We start from the raw sequence: 18121 nt of genomic DNA on the forward strand, positions 1-18121 counted from the left end.
CTCTTTATAGTTTGGCCAGCTTTTAATAAATTTTAAGCTTGACCAAAACTTTTTAACAGGTAGTACTAGGGTTTTCATATTTTACAGGTGTATTCCTTGTGTCAGACCTTCCTTTGGGTACCAGCAATTTTGACCTAGACCTTGGAGTTAAACTTGCAACTTAGAAATTTCAATCCTAATCATAAGCTGCCATACGGGGGCATCAGTGTTTCACAAACACATCTTCAAGTGTTTTCTGTATCTTTTGTGATCTTTCGATAAAAATATGATAAAAACTGTTTAATTGCCAATTTTTCTTCGACAGCCTTCAAACTCCCACTGTGTAAAGAATAAAGGTTTCTGGTATACATGTATTTAGACTCGCGATCAAATTCTTGATTATGTCCGTTTGACAATCTAATTCATTATTCAAGAAATAGAGAAAACATACATTGTGCAAAATTATTGATGTAGAATTCATGTATATTAATTTGATAAAACATGATATTTGAAGAAAATGAAGACAGACATGCATTTTAAACTCCAACTACTTTAAAAATAAATATTTTTCTTTCACTTTTTGATGTACATGAAATATAGATGTAGTGAAATATAATTAACGATTATTGCTTTCTTGGCCTATACTTATGGAATAACACAATATGAGGATACTTAAAAGCACATGAAGTATCCCAACACCAGGGAGATGCTTTATATGTAACACATGGTTATTCAGCTTCTCTCTACTTCCTTATGATAAATCTTAACTTTCACGGGACCCTGCTTCACTACTGGAAATATATTTACAGGCGCAAGGGTAGTGGGAGGGTTGAATAAGAAATCGAAAAGTCCCTGCGTAGTTGCTGGTGGCGGAAGGGTCGGGCACGCGTACCACTTGTACACCCCCTTCTGAATGTACCAGTAGTCACACTCCTGGGTGATAAAGGGACCGGGGCTGGCGGTGGTGGTTCGTGGTGGCTTGGTGGTTGGTCGCCGAGTGGGTCTTGTCACAGGTTGGGGTGGTAAAGGACATGGTAACCATCTGTATACGCCCCCGCGATCAATGTACCAGGAGTTACAAGGAACTTGCGGTGCTGGCATTCCAGATTTACCTTCAGATTCCATTTCCGGTGGTTCCGGTGTGGTTGTAGTGGTTGTGGTGGTGGTGGTGGTAGGTTTTGGTTTAGTGGTTTGTGGCTGCAGAGGAATTTGATAAACTGGCGGAGGATAGTACTGGGGTTGGTAAAACTGAGGAGGGTAATGCATTTGCGGCATCATATACCTTGGTTGAGGTTGTACAACGGGATATTGGGGTTTCATGAGAAGTTGCCTTGGCGGCGATTGTGGTGCTGGTTTTTGAATCGGTTTTTGAGAAGTTTGATTACTTGTTTTCTTTGTTTTGGTTTGCTGCTTTTGTTGCAAGGGAAGAGGCTGGTACTGTATTGGTGGGTGTGGAAAAGGGTGGAGAAACTGTGGATATGGAGGACGTACAACTGCAACTTGAGGCTGAATTGCAGGTTGCATGGGTTTCACTTCTGGTGCTTGCTTCTTTAAAGGTTGCTTTTTGGTATTCTGTTGCGGTGTTTTCTGTTGCTGAGGACGCTGCCTTTGTTGTGGTGGATGGTACTGGTATGGTGGAGGGTGGAAGTACTGGGGCTGCGCCACCTGGCGGAATTGTGGAGGGTGGAACTGTTGTGCGTGTAACACCGGCTGGTGTTGCTGATTTGGTTGCCGTGACCAGCGTTGCGGTTGGGGACCTTGTTGTTGTCGTTGTTGCTGATTCGCCCGCTTAGGTTGCACTAAAACAAAAAAAATATATGATATTGTTTATGGATAGGTAACGTTTGATAATAGTTCAATCCCACCTTTTTAAAACTTTTCTTCTTTATCTAATCTATCTACATGTAGTTAGTTCTACATGCGAGAATGCATAAATTGATATGTTTTGCTGAATGTAAAATTATTAAGTTTGTTCAAATTACGAGATTTTTTTTTTTTCATTTGGTTTTAAAACATATCTGAACGTTTAAACTTAACCCCAGACAAGAGAGAAATTGTATAGGATCATTTTCTTTTTAAAACATTCAGCTTTGAAGCATACAGAAATATTCTCGTTATCAAGTGTTCTCGTCGCCAGATTTTGAATGTTCATCCTATTGCTAGATGTACTTCCCTGGGCACTTGGACCAAGGGACGTGCTAGATTCCACAATTTTGGTTAAAGGCTAATGATCATTATACCCATGCAAATAGTTTGCCTGTTTTTTTTGTTTTCAAGAGGTAAGAGAAAGACTTTCAAATGTGAAGTAAATTCGTAATGTATGATAAGGAAAAACACAAAGTACATTTGCCCAAATCCTGATCTTTCACAGGTAAAGTGCTGACTCGATATGCATTGGAAATTTCCGATATTCAACCCCTGTAACACTCAAAACCACGGAGCGGCGGAAGACAGCAATTAAAGAATTGTTTTTAGCTCAATTTAATAAATAACAATTAACATAATAGTATTTAAAATTGCAGAAATATAACAATTGTACGTTTAGAATTAATTTTTATTTTTTCATTTCACAATAATTATTCAAGCTATCTATCTTTCCAAGTCAAAAATCCTTACGACTATTAATTAAACCAGTTCTTAGGAATACATGCACATACATGGAATTGTTTTTGCATATCGTAGGTGGAATGAGCGCCTACCTGATCCGACAATGGGCAGTATTCTATTTGTCGTCACGGCCAGGTGCAATCGCAACTTCTCGGGCCTTTCCGACTAGCGGAAAAACGACCTCGAATGTATGTGGCAGACGCCATGACAACCCTCCCTTTTCACGATCTTTGAAATAAATGCATGGAGACCTTTTATCTGTGGAATATGGAGATTAACTTTATTCAATGTAAATCAATGATATCACTTAGAATATACTATAGAAGGGACTTCTAAATCCGTCTATCCTATATTTGAATAAACAGGAAGATGTATAAATTTTTTACATCCGGTGATGTTAATACATTCGAGGTTGTTTTTCCGACCTTTGACGGAAAGACCCGAGATGATGCGATTGGGCCAGGTGCTGTTATTCGACCGACGACATTAAAATATGAATTCCCTTTCAACGCTTAAATGAATATTCATACAGAAAAAGAAAGAACAAAAACAGAATACTAAATGCTCATCCTGGATCCTCTTTTCAGAAAGCAACTGTTACAACTACCAGAAAAGTGAACCGCGACACGAGGAGGCTCTTGTAAAAATATAGAAAGGGAAAGTTTAATCGAAGAATAGGGTCAAATAAGGAGAGGAAAATGCCCCTGTTCAAAAATTTAGCGAAAAAATGTTTTAGTCTTAACAAAAGTTTCTTTGGTACGTCAGTTACATTTAACATAAATGTAAAATACTGTATGTTACAATTTCTCTTTTTGCTTTTGATCTGATATGAAGACAATTTGTCCAATTTATGCAACTAGCATGCTCGAACCATAAAGCGTAAAACTTACCATTGTCCATTTAATAAGACGATTTTGATAGAAGAGAATGTTTTTGAAAGTAAATATATATTAAAAGAAGCATATATTGTTTTAAAAAATTGTCTACCATAATACTTCATCCACAATATCTCAAAGAATACAATTTGATTTTTTTCTTTCAAGAAATGATTGAATTCCAGTTATTTAGGGGTCATATACCAACAAGATTTCGACTTGTGTGGTTTGTACACTGTAAGTCTCAAAGGAAAACCTCATAGCAATAGTATTCAATCCCCACCAGACTTGTCTTTTAAAATCATAGCGCAGCTTTTGCAAAATTATGTTTAGTAGAAAATTGTTTTGACATAAGACTGATAATGATAAGAACTTCATCATAAATACATATACTTTATTCATTTTACTCACGAAGCTAAACGTCTTTTCCCACACGTTTTTCCAACCATGTTACTAGTACAATATGATCAGTTTATCATGAATAAAAGGCATAAACCAAAAAACCCAGCAATTTATGTCAGAATCTTCAAAGACCCATCATTTGCCAAGTAATTCTTTTTACGCCTTTGTCAAATTAATTCACGACAATCGGCTATCTAATCCAGTAAAAAATACTGACAATAAGACACGTGACAAAAAAAAATATGAATGTATGGATCGGTATAATTTTTCGGAGTTGTTTTGGTTTCACATGATGCATATATATTATGTTCAAAATTAAGAAATTGTAAACCTTCTATGATAGTGAAATTTTGAAATTTCGTCCTGTTCGTCATAGCCTGTACTGATCTAAACAATGTTCTTCTATCTCTTTATAGGATATATATAAAAAACGTGGAATGAAAAATGAAATTGAAAAATTATTTTATACGGCTATTTCTTCTTACCCATGAAAACAAAAATTAAGTTGCAATTTCATTATTTTCGTCAATTTATATATTTATGTCTTGTGCAATTGCTAACATACCTAAGAAATACCAGGTCTTTAGTGATTTTTATTATAAATGAAGTAATACATATATGTGTATAAAAACAACTACATGTATAACTGGCGTTCTTTTTGTCCTTCTGGAGACGTAACCTTCACCATTGAAGATATCACCCAATGACTAACAATAGTTTATTGAGATCTACCTCCGTTTCAGTGTTTCAGACTTAGATCCTTCATTGTTAAACAGAGACACTGAGTGGCAGAATTAAAGATGGCGGTATAAATGATTCAAATTTTAATCGTGTTTCTCTTCAGACACTAGCACTTGACACAGTAAGGAATATGAAGGCTTTGACAAAAAGGTAGAGGACTACAATACGTTTTTCTTTACTTTGCCTTTTCCACCTCTTTGTACGTAATGTCAACTTTAACAGGTGCTGGTTTCCACAAAGAACTCAGATCAAGATGTTGAGTAATATGGCGATTAGTATGTGAATTAAAACGTGGAAGAGGTGGCTTAGTCGGAATTGGCGGTTGTGTAGGAGCACCGAAGAAAAGGTAGTCGAAAAATCCCATTACCGAATGGGTTGTCGTTGGAGGCCGAGTTGTAGAACATGCGTACCACTTATACACTCCATTTTCTATATACCAGTAATCACAATTTGGAGAATGGTATTGTATTGGAGCAGGTGTTGTAGTTTTAGTCGTGGTCGTAGTGATTCGTGGAGTGGTAGTTACCACTTGTTTGACGGTAGGTGGTGGACCAGTCTTTGGCAACTCACAGGGGAACCATTTTAGTACCCCTCGATCTACAGTAAAGTAATTGCACTGAGGGTTTGCCGGTGGTAACGTAGTTTGAGTGTGCATGTGTGTTTGTTGTTGTATTGGCGGCTCTCGTTGAGCCTGTGGTTGTATCTGAGGTTGTTGTGAAGGCCTGAACTGTTGCTGAACCTGAGCGATCGGCCTATACTGTGGTTCTGTTGGAGGTTGTTGTGATGGCAGAAAATGTGGTTTTTGATGTACTTGAGCTGGAGGTTGCTGAGGCGTGGGGATTCGCATATATTGTGGATGCACCGGGGGTTGTTGTGAGGGCTGAAAATATGGTTGTTGATGTACTTGAGCTGGAGGCTGCTGAGCCTGGGGAATTGGAATATACTGTGGTTGCGGATGAGGTTGTTGTGATGGCAGAAACTGTTGCTGTATTTGAGCTGGAGGTTGCTGAGGCTTGGGGATTGGCATATATTGTGGATGCGGCTGAGGTTGTTGTGATGGCAGAAACTGTGGCTGTTGTTGAGCGGGAGGTAGCTGTACATACACTGTTTGTGGATGTACTGGAGCTTGTGGTACAGGGTAATAATATGGGTATTGTTGCTGCATTTGTGGCATTGGAACACTTTGTTGCTTTGGTTGTGATGTTGTCGTGCGACCTTTTGATTTGATTTCTGTTTCTCTTTCAATTTCTGGTGCAGTGGTGGTAGTAGTTGTGGTGGTCGTGGTTGTTTTGGCTTTAGTCGTCTGTGGTTGTCCAGGTGCTTGATACATCGGCTGATAGTGAATTGGTTGTGGATGATACATAGGGGGAGGATATTGCTGGGGTAATCCATACTGTGGATGGGATTGGCTCATCATATGCTGTGGTGGTGCAACGTATTGCTGGAACTGTTGCATCATTGGCTGCTGTGGTGCAACATAATGCGGTTGAGATTGTTGTATTTGCTGATTTTGGGGTATTTGTAACTGTTGTTGTGATGGCGGAACATAATGAGGTTGTGGCTGGGGTATTGGATGTTGCGGCGGTGCAACATATTGAGGTCGGGTAGGGGTTTGTTTCGGTTGGGACTGGGGGGATGGTTTGGTAGTCTTCTGCTTTTTATGTTTTCTTTTTCGTTTCTTTTGATTTTTTATTTGCTGTGTCGGAGATACTTTGCTTTGAGGCAAAGGAGGCTGTTGGAATTGTGGTTGTTGGTATGTTATTTGAGAGGGAGAGAATTGAGGTTGAGGTGGTGGGTGAAATTGCTGAGGAAAGACCTGATGCGGGGGTTGCTGATTTTGCGGGGCTTGGAAAGACGGTTGAGGTGGTGGATGGAAAAGTTGTTGTGGTTGTGCTTGATGTACACGTGGGTGTTGAGCTGAAAAAAGAACACAAGTAAAATCATTTGGAAATATAAAAGTCAGTTTCATGGTCAAAGAGATAAATTTGAAATAGTGAAATGGTAATAAAATAGTCTTAAATTTCATCATTGTATCTTTATGAATGTCTCCTCCTCAAATAACTAATCACATGTAAAATGCAACTACAGCATGTTATCTAGTCGTTTTAAATTTATGAAAAGTTTAACTTTAGATTGTATCCCCTTGCAAGCACCTCTCTTAGATTATGAAATATGATCTAAAAAGCTTAGATTGCTTCATTGACAAAAATAACACTTCTTTCTTAAATAAGTTTTCCTAAACAAGCAGAAATCGATGGTGTTTATTTGAATATTAGTACCTGCAACTGAAATTAATTTTAATAATGTCAACAGCAGGTCACATTATTAGATTGCAAGTTTTGCATTCCCTATAAATAAAGTCCAAAAACATTCCTCTGCGAGATTGTAGAGTGCCTTTAAAAAATGTAAGGTGAGCTAGCGTTGTAGGTATTTCTAGTGAATGCATTATACACAGAAGTAGATATCTAAACAATTGTTAGGGAAGCTTAGAAACATATCTAAACAATTGTTAGGGAAGCTTAGAAACAATACTATAAGTTCTAATTGTATTTTATGCAATTTAAAAACATTTTTATTTGAGTACGATTTAATAGTATTTTTCAACTGAGTACTTAACGGCGATGTAACGTCAAAAAAACCCAATACATATAACAATTGCTTTCATTGTATAATTTCCTTTGTCAATGTTTTAATTTCTTTTACAACTTAGCTGTGCTTTTACAAGATTAGCAACAATGATGTCAAATTTTTAAAGTTCTTGATCAGATTTTTCAGATAAACCGCCCCTTTATTCGAACCGCCTGTACAGTTTATAAACACATGCACGACTTAATAGTGTATATAGATTTTTTCCCGAGTATAACACAAAATTTTTTGTCCTGTGTTGTCATTTTTGCTTTCAGGAATCAAAATATTTGCCATAATTTGGAATATGAACCAATTTAACGCAAAAACGTGGCAGTGCCATATATACATGTGTTGTTTGTGAAGTTCTAAATTTTTTTAATTTTTGTATGGTTTGAAATTAATTAGATATATTAATTTTTTTAAACACAAACCATTTGGATTTATTGCAAAATTGGTTTGCATATGACATAAAAAAGATATGACAGGAGTCCACGAACTTTTCGAACAACCCTCGTATGTGTATTACTTGGGAAATACCAACGTATTTGATCTCCTGACCTTGGAGTTTGACCAGCTTTAACAAAAATTACCTATCTTCGCCTTGACTTCTGAACAGTCGAAGCTAGGATTTTCACACTTCAGATATGTACTCATTGTGACAGGACCATCCCTTGGGTATAAATATTTTTTACGTTTTCACCTTTACCTATGACCTACTTTGAAAACCTTTAACCTTGGTCATAACGTTCAAATAGTTAGCACAAGGAATTTCATCTTTCACTTGCGTAAGCTATGACTGTTACAAGACCTTGACCCCCTTGGAGTTTAACCTACTTTTGAAAAAAAAAAGTTTCACTTGGCCATACATGTATATTTGTACAGTTGTAGCTAAGGACTTCATATCTTAAACATGTTAAACATGCATTTTTCTTATGAAAAGGCCTTCCCATGAGAACATAAAGTTTCACCATTTTTCCTTAATCTAGGAGTTGGATCAACAAAAACAATTATAAATATGGCCATATCTTTTGAACGTTTAGTTCCCAAAACTTCAAACTATAGAGATGCATTTAATAGTAACAACATGTCTCTGGACTTCGACCTTTGAGTTTGACTTGTATTAAAGAAACAAATCTTCGCTATACGCTGCCATATCCGGGGCATAAAAATTTTACAAAAACATCTTGTTTGGTCGTGGATTAATTGTATGGAATGGAATATAATCCTTATTTAATCATATTAATTTATTTTTGTTTATTTTTATGTTCAGAACATAAAAAGTTCTCATTGTTTTCCCCGATTTCTTAAAGTTTTACATGTAACTTCGATTACAAAATTGAGAAAATTACCGCACAACAGTACTTTAAGTACGTTTCTTGAATTGTATTGAACATAAAGACACTCTTGTATGTTAAATATGTTCGCCCTTTATGCAAATTATCCCACGTTTCCAACTTTCGTTGATGCCCTCGCATACTCTACTAACTAGACAATTCCTTAAATATCCCTCTATTTATTTTAATGTTCATGAAAATTCGGGTTTTCATGGATGCCTAAGTAACACGTTCGAGGTTCTTTTCCAAAAAATACTCAGAAAGTTGCTAGCGCTCAAAATCAAATTTTGATATAACAAATTTATTAATTATATTACAAATTTAAAAGGTCAACGATTCTAAAGAAGACAAAGATACTCATCAGTATGTGTTTTTGCGTTTGTGCTTGTATAGTGTTAAATATCCAGTATTTGAGGGTTAAAGAGTTGAAAATCACTACTGGCATATATATTACACCTAGAAGGAAAATCTGTCAAGGACAAAGCTGCAGAACTGTAGCTCTTCGAAAAAAAGATAACATGTATATTGACAGATCTGAGAGCTACAGTCCCACCTATTAAAAACCGTATATTTATTGCGCACAAAAAAGTGCGCGCTCGGTTCTTGATTTTTCTATCTCCATGTTTTTAAAACTGTCATCTCAAAATATTACTATTCGTGTGTTCCTAACATATTCTTTCATTGTTTCCACAACAAAACATTTTGTATAATTGTTTTTTTAATAGCCCTCCTGGTCCTGAAATGGAGACCATCGAAAATTTCGCCTATTTATACTGCCATTTTGGTTTGCTAGATAAATCGGTCCAACGTGCTTCGTACAGATTTAAACTACGAGAGTAATTGATGGAGGAGTAAGGACGTTTTTTGAAATCTAGCTTCTTTGCAATTGAGGTAAGAATTTGGAAGAATTAATCAAGAACCGAGGGCACTTTTTTGTGCGCAATAAGTATACAGTTTTTTTCAATGGGTGGCACTGTAGCTCTCCGGTCTGTCAATATACCCCCCCCCCCCCCCGGGTATACTTTTTTTCGGAGAGCTACATTTCTGCAGCTATCAAGGACACGAATTGGTGTTCATATTTTCAACACTTTCTGTGCTATGTGAGAAGTGTATTTTTTCTTTGAATGAAAATTAATACATGTAATGTTACACACTTCTTCATTTCAATCATGGCGGGTAATGTTGTGTACCTTGATACACGTTATCTTGTCCTTTAATTTTTGCATTTTATTACTTAAAAAGAGAGTCACGTATCCTCAAAACTTAATGAAAGCATTGGATTTCTGCCTTAAAGAAAACAAACATCTCCTTTCAAAAAGGGAAACTGGTAATTTATGCCACCATACTCGTATCCTTTATTCCTTTCATTGTTCTTGTTAAAGGATGGCTAGAAATGTCTTCATTTTGATTAAAAATCAATGAAAAATATCAACAACATCACATACATGAACATTTCTAATCTACAAGAGTGTCACTATGTGTATACTGCTTCTTCTTACCTTGATCTGTCGAGAAGGCAGCACGGAGATGTTGAGGGGGCGGATGTCCCTGGGCTTGAAGTGTGGGTGGTACCGTGTGGTACACGAATGTTGGGTGAGTCGCTTTAGGAGGAGGCTTATTTCGTCGTCTGCCTGGTGCTCCCCATGGTTTAGGGGGTGGGTTGCTTGGTTTTGGATTCACTTGAACAAACTGAGGTTTTGGTACTTTGCTTGTCGGTAAAAGATTGAGTTGATTGCGTATAAATATCCGGTCTCTTGCCTTTACTCGGGGAACGATCTGAATATTCTTTGATTTGGGATAATTCAAGTATTGACTGTTTCCATGGATACTAAAGGACGGGGCAGGACTTGGGGCTAAAGGCTTATGCGCCGAAAATTGTCTACCACGTTGCTTAGCAGACAACGAAGCATTTGGTTTATCCGAAATAGGGCGTAAAAACTTAGCACTACTTTTGCCTGAGATAAAGTTCTTGATTTGCGTGGATAATGAAGGTAGACTAGGGAAATTCCATTCACCGATAAAATCCACATTTGGCCTACCTTTTTTAGCCGCGTCTACTGCGACTAGAATTGATAGCAGCAGAACAAGCCCTCGTGTCATCATGTTGACAGGGGACCTAAACGGAAAAGAGAAAACAATGCATTCAATGTACAAGACTATCTGTAGCTCAAGTTACAAGTAATTATATTTTCTTTAACTAAAATGCTTCATTTTACACTTAGAAATAGAAATACAGCTGTTAAGGTTTGGTCATTGTGTAGGTTATGTTTTTTAATACTAATTTTTAAGAACGATACATATCATCTACATGGAAATGATTTTGCTATTGTAGCTTTTGACGTAGTTTCGCCTACTAACTTTGCCAGAAAAGCTGTATAAGGATTTCTAACAGTGAAAATTTACATTGACATTATGCATTTATTATTGTTTGGTGGTCAAAGAACAGTAAAAACATTTCTTCTCAAATTAATTTCTTTCAAAAAAATGTTTATTAAATCCTTCTCGAGAATTTTTTTTCACTCATACACCATTTGCCGGTGGAGAACTTCAAATTTTGTCCTTTACTCGTCACTTAGGGCCATGAAGCAATGAGGGATCTTTTTCGTGCCAGCACCTACTGTGACATGTGACATGAGTTTATACGGTCCCATCCTAAGGACAGCTCACCATATTATACAATGGGATTCGAACCGGCGACCTAAGAATCACCAACTTACTCCGCGACTCGAGCGCAGATGCTCTTACCACTGCGCCACGCGGGCGACGTTACGATGTGTAGTAAAAAGAAATTTTTCTATGATTTTATTTTGATAGACAGATCAATGAAATATGTCATATCTGGTCCAGACATCAGCAGTCATTTTCCTGATTTTTGCGTCTGTTTTGGGCCACGTAAAATTTGGTTTCAAAACACTATCTCGTTAATCACAAACTTGCTTTTATTATCCAAACCAAATAAACTGATTTTTTTTCTTTTTTCAAAACTAAGATTCCTACCTTTTTCTGCGGCTACAAGTATGTCCAAGCTAAGTCAGTAAGTATCAAACATTGAGACGCTTTAAGGGTTCACTGAAAAACCTCGGACAATAAAGAGATCACTAGGCTCAATCAGTGATTGACGGCCATAACACGCCAACGGACCATAAACCGGGACAAAACCAGATCAGGGGGATAAAAATAAACCAATGACTGATCAATAATAAAAGGCAAGTAGTTGTAAACGGCACAGTTTAATGATGTAAAATATTAAATAAACAAAAAAAATTAATAGCATTCAAAATAACGAATGCATGAAATGCTAATTTCTCAATTCTCAAAAAAAAAAGCTGGTTTTGGATTTAATATCGATTCTTTGCAATTGGTATTTTGTCAAATCTACCTGAAAGTTATTTTCAAATCAAGGTACATGTACCAAGTACCTGATCTCCCAATGAATCAAAGATTAGGGGCTACATGACTTATAGTTTTTGCCCTGTCCGTATGTCTGTTTGTCCTCAAAAACCTTAACCTTGACCCTAACGTTTAGTACTCTGGCTTTTATATTTCACATGCGTATCCCTTGTGACAAGACCTTTTTTGGGTACCAACCATATTGACCTCTTGACCATGGAGTTTGATTCATTTTTGCAAAGAATTACAAAACCTTTTGAACAGGTATGATTTACTAGGAGTTTCATACTTAATATATGTATTTATTGTGACATGACTTTTCCAATGGTACACAAATTTTTGAACTTTTGACCTTGTCCTTTGAGTTCGGCCAATTTTTCAAACTTTAACCTTGGTCGTAACGTTGAACAGTCAGAACTAACGCTTACAATTGAATGTGACAAGACCTTTGTTTGGATACAAGGAATTTTGACCTTTGGACCTTGATCTTGGAATTTGACCTTCTTTTGAAAAACTTTAATTTTGGCCATAGTATTTGGAAAGTTCGTGTTAGGGCTTTTATATTTTACCTTACTTGGCACCATTAAGTATGACCCTTGTCCTTGGAGTTTGGCTCTTTTTATTTCATATCTAACCTTGGCTACAGTGCCGCTCATTGAAAAAAGTATTATACATTTATTGCGCACTAAAAAAGTTTCTCGATTAATTCCACCCTACTATCTGTTTTATCACGCTCTTCTTGGGATCAAATGCAGCATACTGTAGGTCTTTAATTTTTTTTTCTGATTTTCTAATTAGTAGAAACATAAAGAACAAAAATGCAAAGTAAAAATGAGAAATTTATGACCATTTCGGTCGAGGCTATCTGGTACCGCTTGCACGGTGTATCCCTCCAAATTCGTATGGATACGATTTTCACGTTTTCTATGAAATGGTCACGCTTCGGTTAACATTGTAGTTATTTATCAATTAAGACATTTAAATGCTTTATTTTTTGTTTATGTAGAATAATAATATATCAAATACATCATAAACAAGTTTTGAAAAGTAAAATATAACTTTCGTTTGGTGGTGCGTTAGCATACGTAAAAATCCCCAAATTATTTTTGATCATGCACAACATTTCATGTGGCATGTATACAATACAGTAATCATATACAAATGGCATATTTGCTTTGGAATAAATCACTTCAGCTTCAGTTTGATATAGACTAGAGAAAATGCATCATGTTGAATTTTCATGTGTTTTAGATATATGCAGGAAATATTCGATAAAAGGACGGCTGGACTGTCTTTCCTCTTTTATGAATTTGAACCCGCGTAACGTTGGCGATGATGTGTACGAGGGCTGTTCAAAAATTACGCGGACTGTGCTATTATTTACTCTTACAGACGTCATATAGTTATGAAATTTCACAGAAAATTGTATGTTAAAGATTCCAATAAATTTAGGGCAAAATTTCTGTTTTTTTTAAATTCTACTAAAATTATCGGTATGTTGATATCGCTGATGGAGAGGTACGGAGCACGACAAAAAACTTGAAGCAAAAGCATGCGGAATTCAAAATTTTACTCATTAATATTCTATAATTCGCGATATTTTTCGACAATTTTCTCAAATGTATCTTTAAATTGTTCTATTAATTATTATGAATTTAGATTTCTGACGTGATATTTGAAGTACTAACAGAAATATAGTGATTTTTCTCCGATGCGATTCCCGTGAAAACGACTGTGAAAATGACGTCTCCTGATTTGACGGCGCACCACATTTTGTTAAACTAGTGCTAATTGTAACGGGAACCGTTACAGATGTTCCCCAAACGCTCCCCAACTCCCTTTTGGTGCCATATTCCCTGTAAGCTTCATTAAATAAGACAGCCCCTATGCATCTGAGATTTTAACAACATTAACAAAGAAGTGTACAAAAATCATTTAAACTTTAGCATTGCACGCGTGCACATGTGAATGCATTTGCGTCATGACCATATCATCTTGTCTACACAATCTATATTTTTAATATACTGAATATTAAAGTATTTAATCCAAAATTATTTAAAAAAAATACGCTCATTCAAGTGTATGTTTGATTTTACTCATTTCACGTGCACGCACGTGCATACATGAGCATGGTGACCATACCTTCTTGTAGAAGTCCATTACATCTATCTATGTTCTAAATTCCACCCCGTTTGGGTGAAAACTAAGGGAGTTATAGCTGTTTAAAGTTTCAACCAATCAGATTGCAGCACATGTACACGCACGTGTATGCATTTGCATGGTGACCATACCTACTTGTAGAAGTCCATTATATCTATCTATGTTCCAAATCTCATCCTGTTTGGTTGAAAACCAAGGGAGTTATAGCTGTTTAAAGTTTCAGCCAATCAGATTGCAGCGCACGTGCATGCACGTGTTTTCATGATAATTGCTTTATTTCATGTTGTAGGATATCCTAATGCATGGCTATGTTCAAAATTTCAAAGGATTTCGTCAAAAAACAAGAAAGATATTGAGACTTTAGTTGCAGCCAATCAGAGCGAAGTGCACGTGCATGCGCGTGAGATCTTGCTATTTTCACCATGTCGTCATGTCTATACTACTAATATATCCCCACATTATGAGTTTCAAAGCATTTCATTTAAAAATAGAACAGTTGTGGCTATATCTATTATATTGGTCATTTCACGTGTTGCACGTGCACGCTCTTGCAAGCACGTGCGCACAAAATGACCTTGATTCCGCAAATCTACATAACATGTCTACTAACCCTAAAAAGGTTTTACCTACATCGGACGAACAGTTTACAAGATCATTCCCGGACAAAAAAGTTCCAGGAAGAAGAAGAAGAAGAAAAATAATAATAATAATAAGAAACAGAGTAAAAACAATATGTTCCCCAACTTCGTTTGGGGAACATAATTATGTGTAATGCTCGAGATATCGCCAACATAGACCCAAAATATCCATAATAAGACATGTAGCAAACTAGGGTATTCGTGACATTCGTCCACAAATAGCAAATTGAAATTTTAGATCGTAAGATCTATGTAAAAAGGCTATACGGGGGGACGGGAAGATTTTCAACGAAAACTTTATCCGGACTGTAAAAGAGCGCGTGATTGAGAGTCACCAATATCACACTATATCTCATAAATACCTGCAATGTTTGGTTTTAAAACAAAAAAAAGAATATTCTTTACTTGTTTAATAGATTCTAAGCTTGACAAGAAATGGTGTTTGGATGTTGAGTAGATAAGGTAACTAAAACTGTACAGGTACTCTTGGGAAAATATTGAGAAAATGAAAGCTCAATCACATATTTTTTATAATGCCTGTGACGTCGAAGATTTTGCTGCTCCGTGACTTAGTGATATGTCCTGAAACCAATTTACCAAATTTTGATATCAAATTTTGAAGACCATATAAGCAAAGATTATTTTGTATTATGTGTGACATTTTGCCCGATTATGTCGTCAAATATTTTTTTCTGTGCAACAAGTCCGCGTAATTTTTGAACGGCCCTCGTATATTGCATTTGATCTCGGTTACTTAATTCCTTTGATGTGGTGACAATGTGACGTAGTATTTAAACTTCTCGATGAGCAAAGCGTCAGCACGTCACGAACAGTGAAATCCTTAAGATGTCACAAAAGCTCCGAAGAATCCTCACCCACTACTCAAAGACCTTGTGTAAAGGTCTTATTTGGTATACGAGGACGTTTCTGTTTGAGTGAAATATTCTTAAATGCGTGGGACGTAAAACAGCATAAAATCAATCACCAGGCAGATAAAGTACATACGTGCTCCCTTTCAAAATCGCCTCTCGATCTCTTTACTTGTGATCTATGCTTTGTGAAACAAAAGCTGTTGTTTATTTACATGTACTATTTTTCAAGAACGAGTTTTAATTCATACATTGTTAATTAATGCTCTGATATTATTTCAGGTCCTTTTTTGATACTGATTGAGACACTAACCAAGATTCTTTCCCTATTACGACCGTCTAATTACGCGTGCTGTTGGGGTATTTAATGCTTGCGCAGGTGTATCTGTGGTCATTGCTAAGTATCCCGTGTGTCAGAGAGACAGTCGAGAGTGGGTCATTGCATGAAATTTGTGTAATTTGTGCCTAATAGGCACATAAGTAGGACCAGTCTGTGCGATGCGACAGGACGAAAGGTAATCATGTATTGTGGTCTATAGCCGTTTTCACACAACTGACATTAAGAGGAATCTATTGTCGTTCGTACAGATTTAGTGTTGGAGTTAAAACGTCCAGTGTAAAATAATGCCGGGATCAGTTTACATGTACATACATGTATATCATAGCATTGAGTGGCTTCCAATTTGTAAAATATTTTCACTGCTCATAATATGCATGATACTAGAACATCAGTTAAAGCTGGCAATTTTTTGGTCACGAAAGGCATTTGGAAAGGAAAAGTAAGGAAAAGTTTCATTCTATATGTTTACAATGACCTTGACAGAACAATGTCTGAAGATCCTAAAAAATGGTTGCTGGAATCGTGGCATTAATGGGGGATATCTTTATTGACTCATATCGCAATTCTGGCAAATGTCCCGTGAAACACAATAGTATATTTATTGTACAGACACGGTATGATCAATCAATTGGTATGATCGTACATGTAATCTATACAATAATAGGAGACTATGTTCAATATTCGAACATTCCTACCATGAATTCCTTTCAGTTTTTTCATCAAAAAAAAAAACTCTAAGCAATCATGCAGGTCCAAATTTGCAAGTCATTTGTATTTATGACATTAATGGTTTATTGATCATGTTAATTATGACAGGAAATAAAAAAAATTGTCCCAAATATTGTCGCCTTTTCGGTCTTGTAGATTGAGACATCCCCTATAGTCAGACTTCTACTCTAGACCGAGTCTTCCCCAGAACGTTTTACTACAGAATGAACCTGGGGAATTAATGACTTTACAACAGAAGAACTACCAGGGAAGTACCGATCTAGAGCCTAATTTTCAGTAGACATCCAAGGGGGGTAATGTTCTAGTATCCTCGAACCAATTCTTAAAGGGAAAGTGAGGCTCTGAAGTGAGGCTAGTGTGCCTCTGAAGAGAAAGTATAGTTCTAGAATGAGACTTCCGCCTTGGGGTCACTCTAGAGCAACTTATTAGCTGTGGAAGAAGGATCAGGAGATAACGAATAGTATTCAATATGAAAGTCCATGAAACAATACAAAACAGGAGCAGAGCAAACACGCGGACCTCCGAATCATCAGAGGTGGGATCAGGTGCCATGGAGGAGTGAGCTTCCCCTGCCGACCGGTCACACCTGCCGTGTGCTCATTGTCATGATCATGAAATAACTGAAAAATCCGTCGTCAATTCAGTGTATAAACTAGAGGTATTGTGAGCAATGAGCTCACTAAATGATACCCCCCGCCTCCCATAATGTCCATGTGTTGCTATATATTGTTTTACGGTAATGTGTAAAGGGGAATAACTCGCCCTATCAAATGTTATCCAGAAGCTTCTATATGTGACGTCATAGGTAAAACTAGAGGTATTGTAAGAAATTAGCTCACTAAGGGACCAGGCAAAATTTATCACAATGATGGGACCGGTACAAACAGGCATGGGACAATGAGTTTTTTCATCGAAGGAAACCATTGGACAAAAACAATTTTTAGCATTAAGTATACCAATGGGACCCAAACATGACTTACAGTACTTAACCCTAATGAAATATTCATTTACTTTAAAAAAAATCAACCAAAAAAAATCATATCTTTAAAACTGAAGTGAAGGATACAAATGACTATATAAATCTTTTAATGGAAAAAATTACAACAGATGAAAATAAACAAAAACAAACAAACAAACAAGCATTTTTTTTCGATGTTTGAAATATTTATAGTCTGAAAGAATCCTTACTTTTGTTCCAGTTATCTCACTAACACTAAGATATAACCATGGGACCGTAACTTTTAATATTTCTTAAGGCATGGGACAGAATTTTTTTTAATACGAATGCCATGGGGCACGTACTTTTTTGAAATGAAAATTTTGTTTTGTACTGGTCCCATATCATTGTGATAAATTTTGCCTGGTCCCTTAGTTCGTTTTCCTAGACTTTAAAAAAAAATATAAAAAAAAAATGAATTTAAAAAAGGTT

The 18121-nt window shown here is 36.4% G+C and overlaps 1 protein-coding gene across 1 annotated transcript; it reads right to left on the minus strand.

Annotated features, from left to right (window-relative positions):
• Positions 1-676: 676 nt before the first annotated feature.
• Positions 677-10688, minus strand: LOC134256645 (uncharacterized). Its single transcript, XM_062739327.1, has 2 exons — positions 10606-10688; positions 677-1778 (listed from the first exon to the last, which is right to left on the minus strand). Exons 1-2 carry the CDS (start codon positions 10667-10669, stop codon positions 712-714), a joined length of 1131 nt encoding a protein of 376 aa, XP_062595311.1. The 5' UTR covers positions 10670-10688; the 3' UTR covers positions 677-711.
• Between the last annotated feature and the right edge of the window lie 7433 nt (positions 10689-18121).

This window comes from Saccostrea cucullata, unplaced genomic scaffold (genome assembly GCF_032062105.1).
Source record: "Saccostrea cucullata isolate Sc308-1 unplaced genomic scaffold, CSIRO_AGI_Scuc_v1 ctg1729, whole genome shotgun sequence".
Classification (NCBI taxonomy): Eukaryota; Metazoa; Mollusca; class Bivalvia; order Ostreida; family Ostreidae; genus Saccostrea; species Saccostrea cuccullata.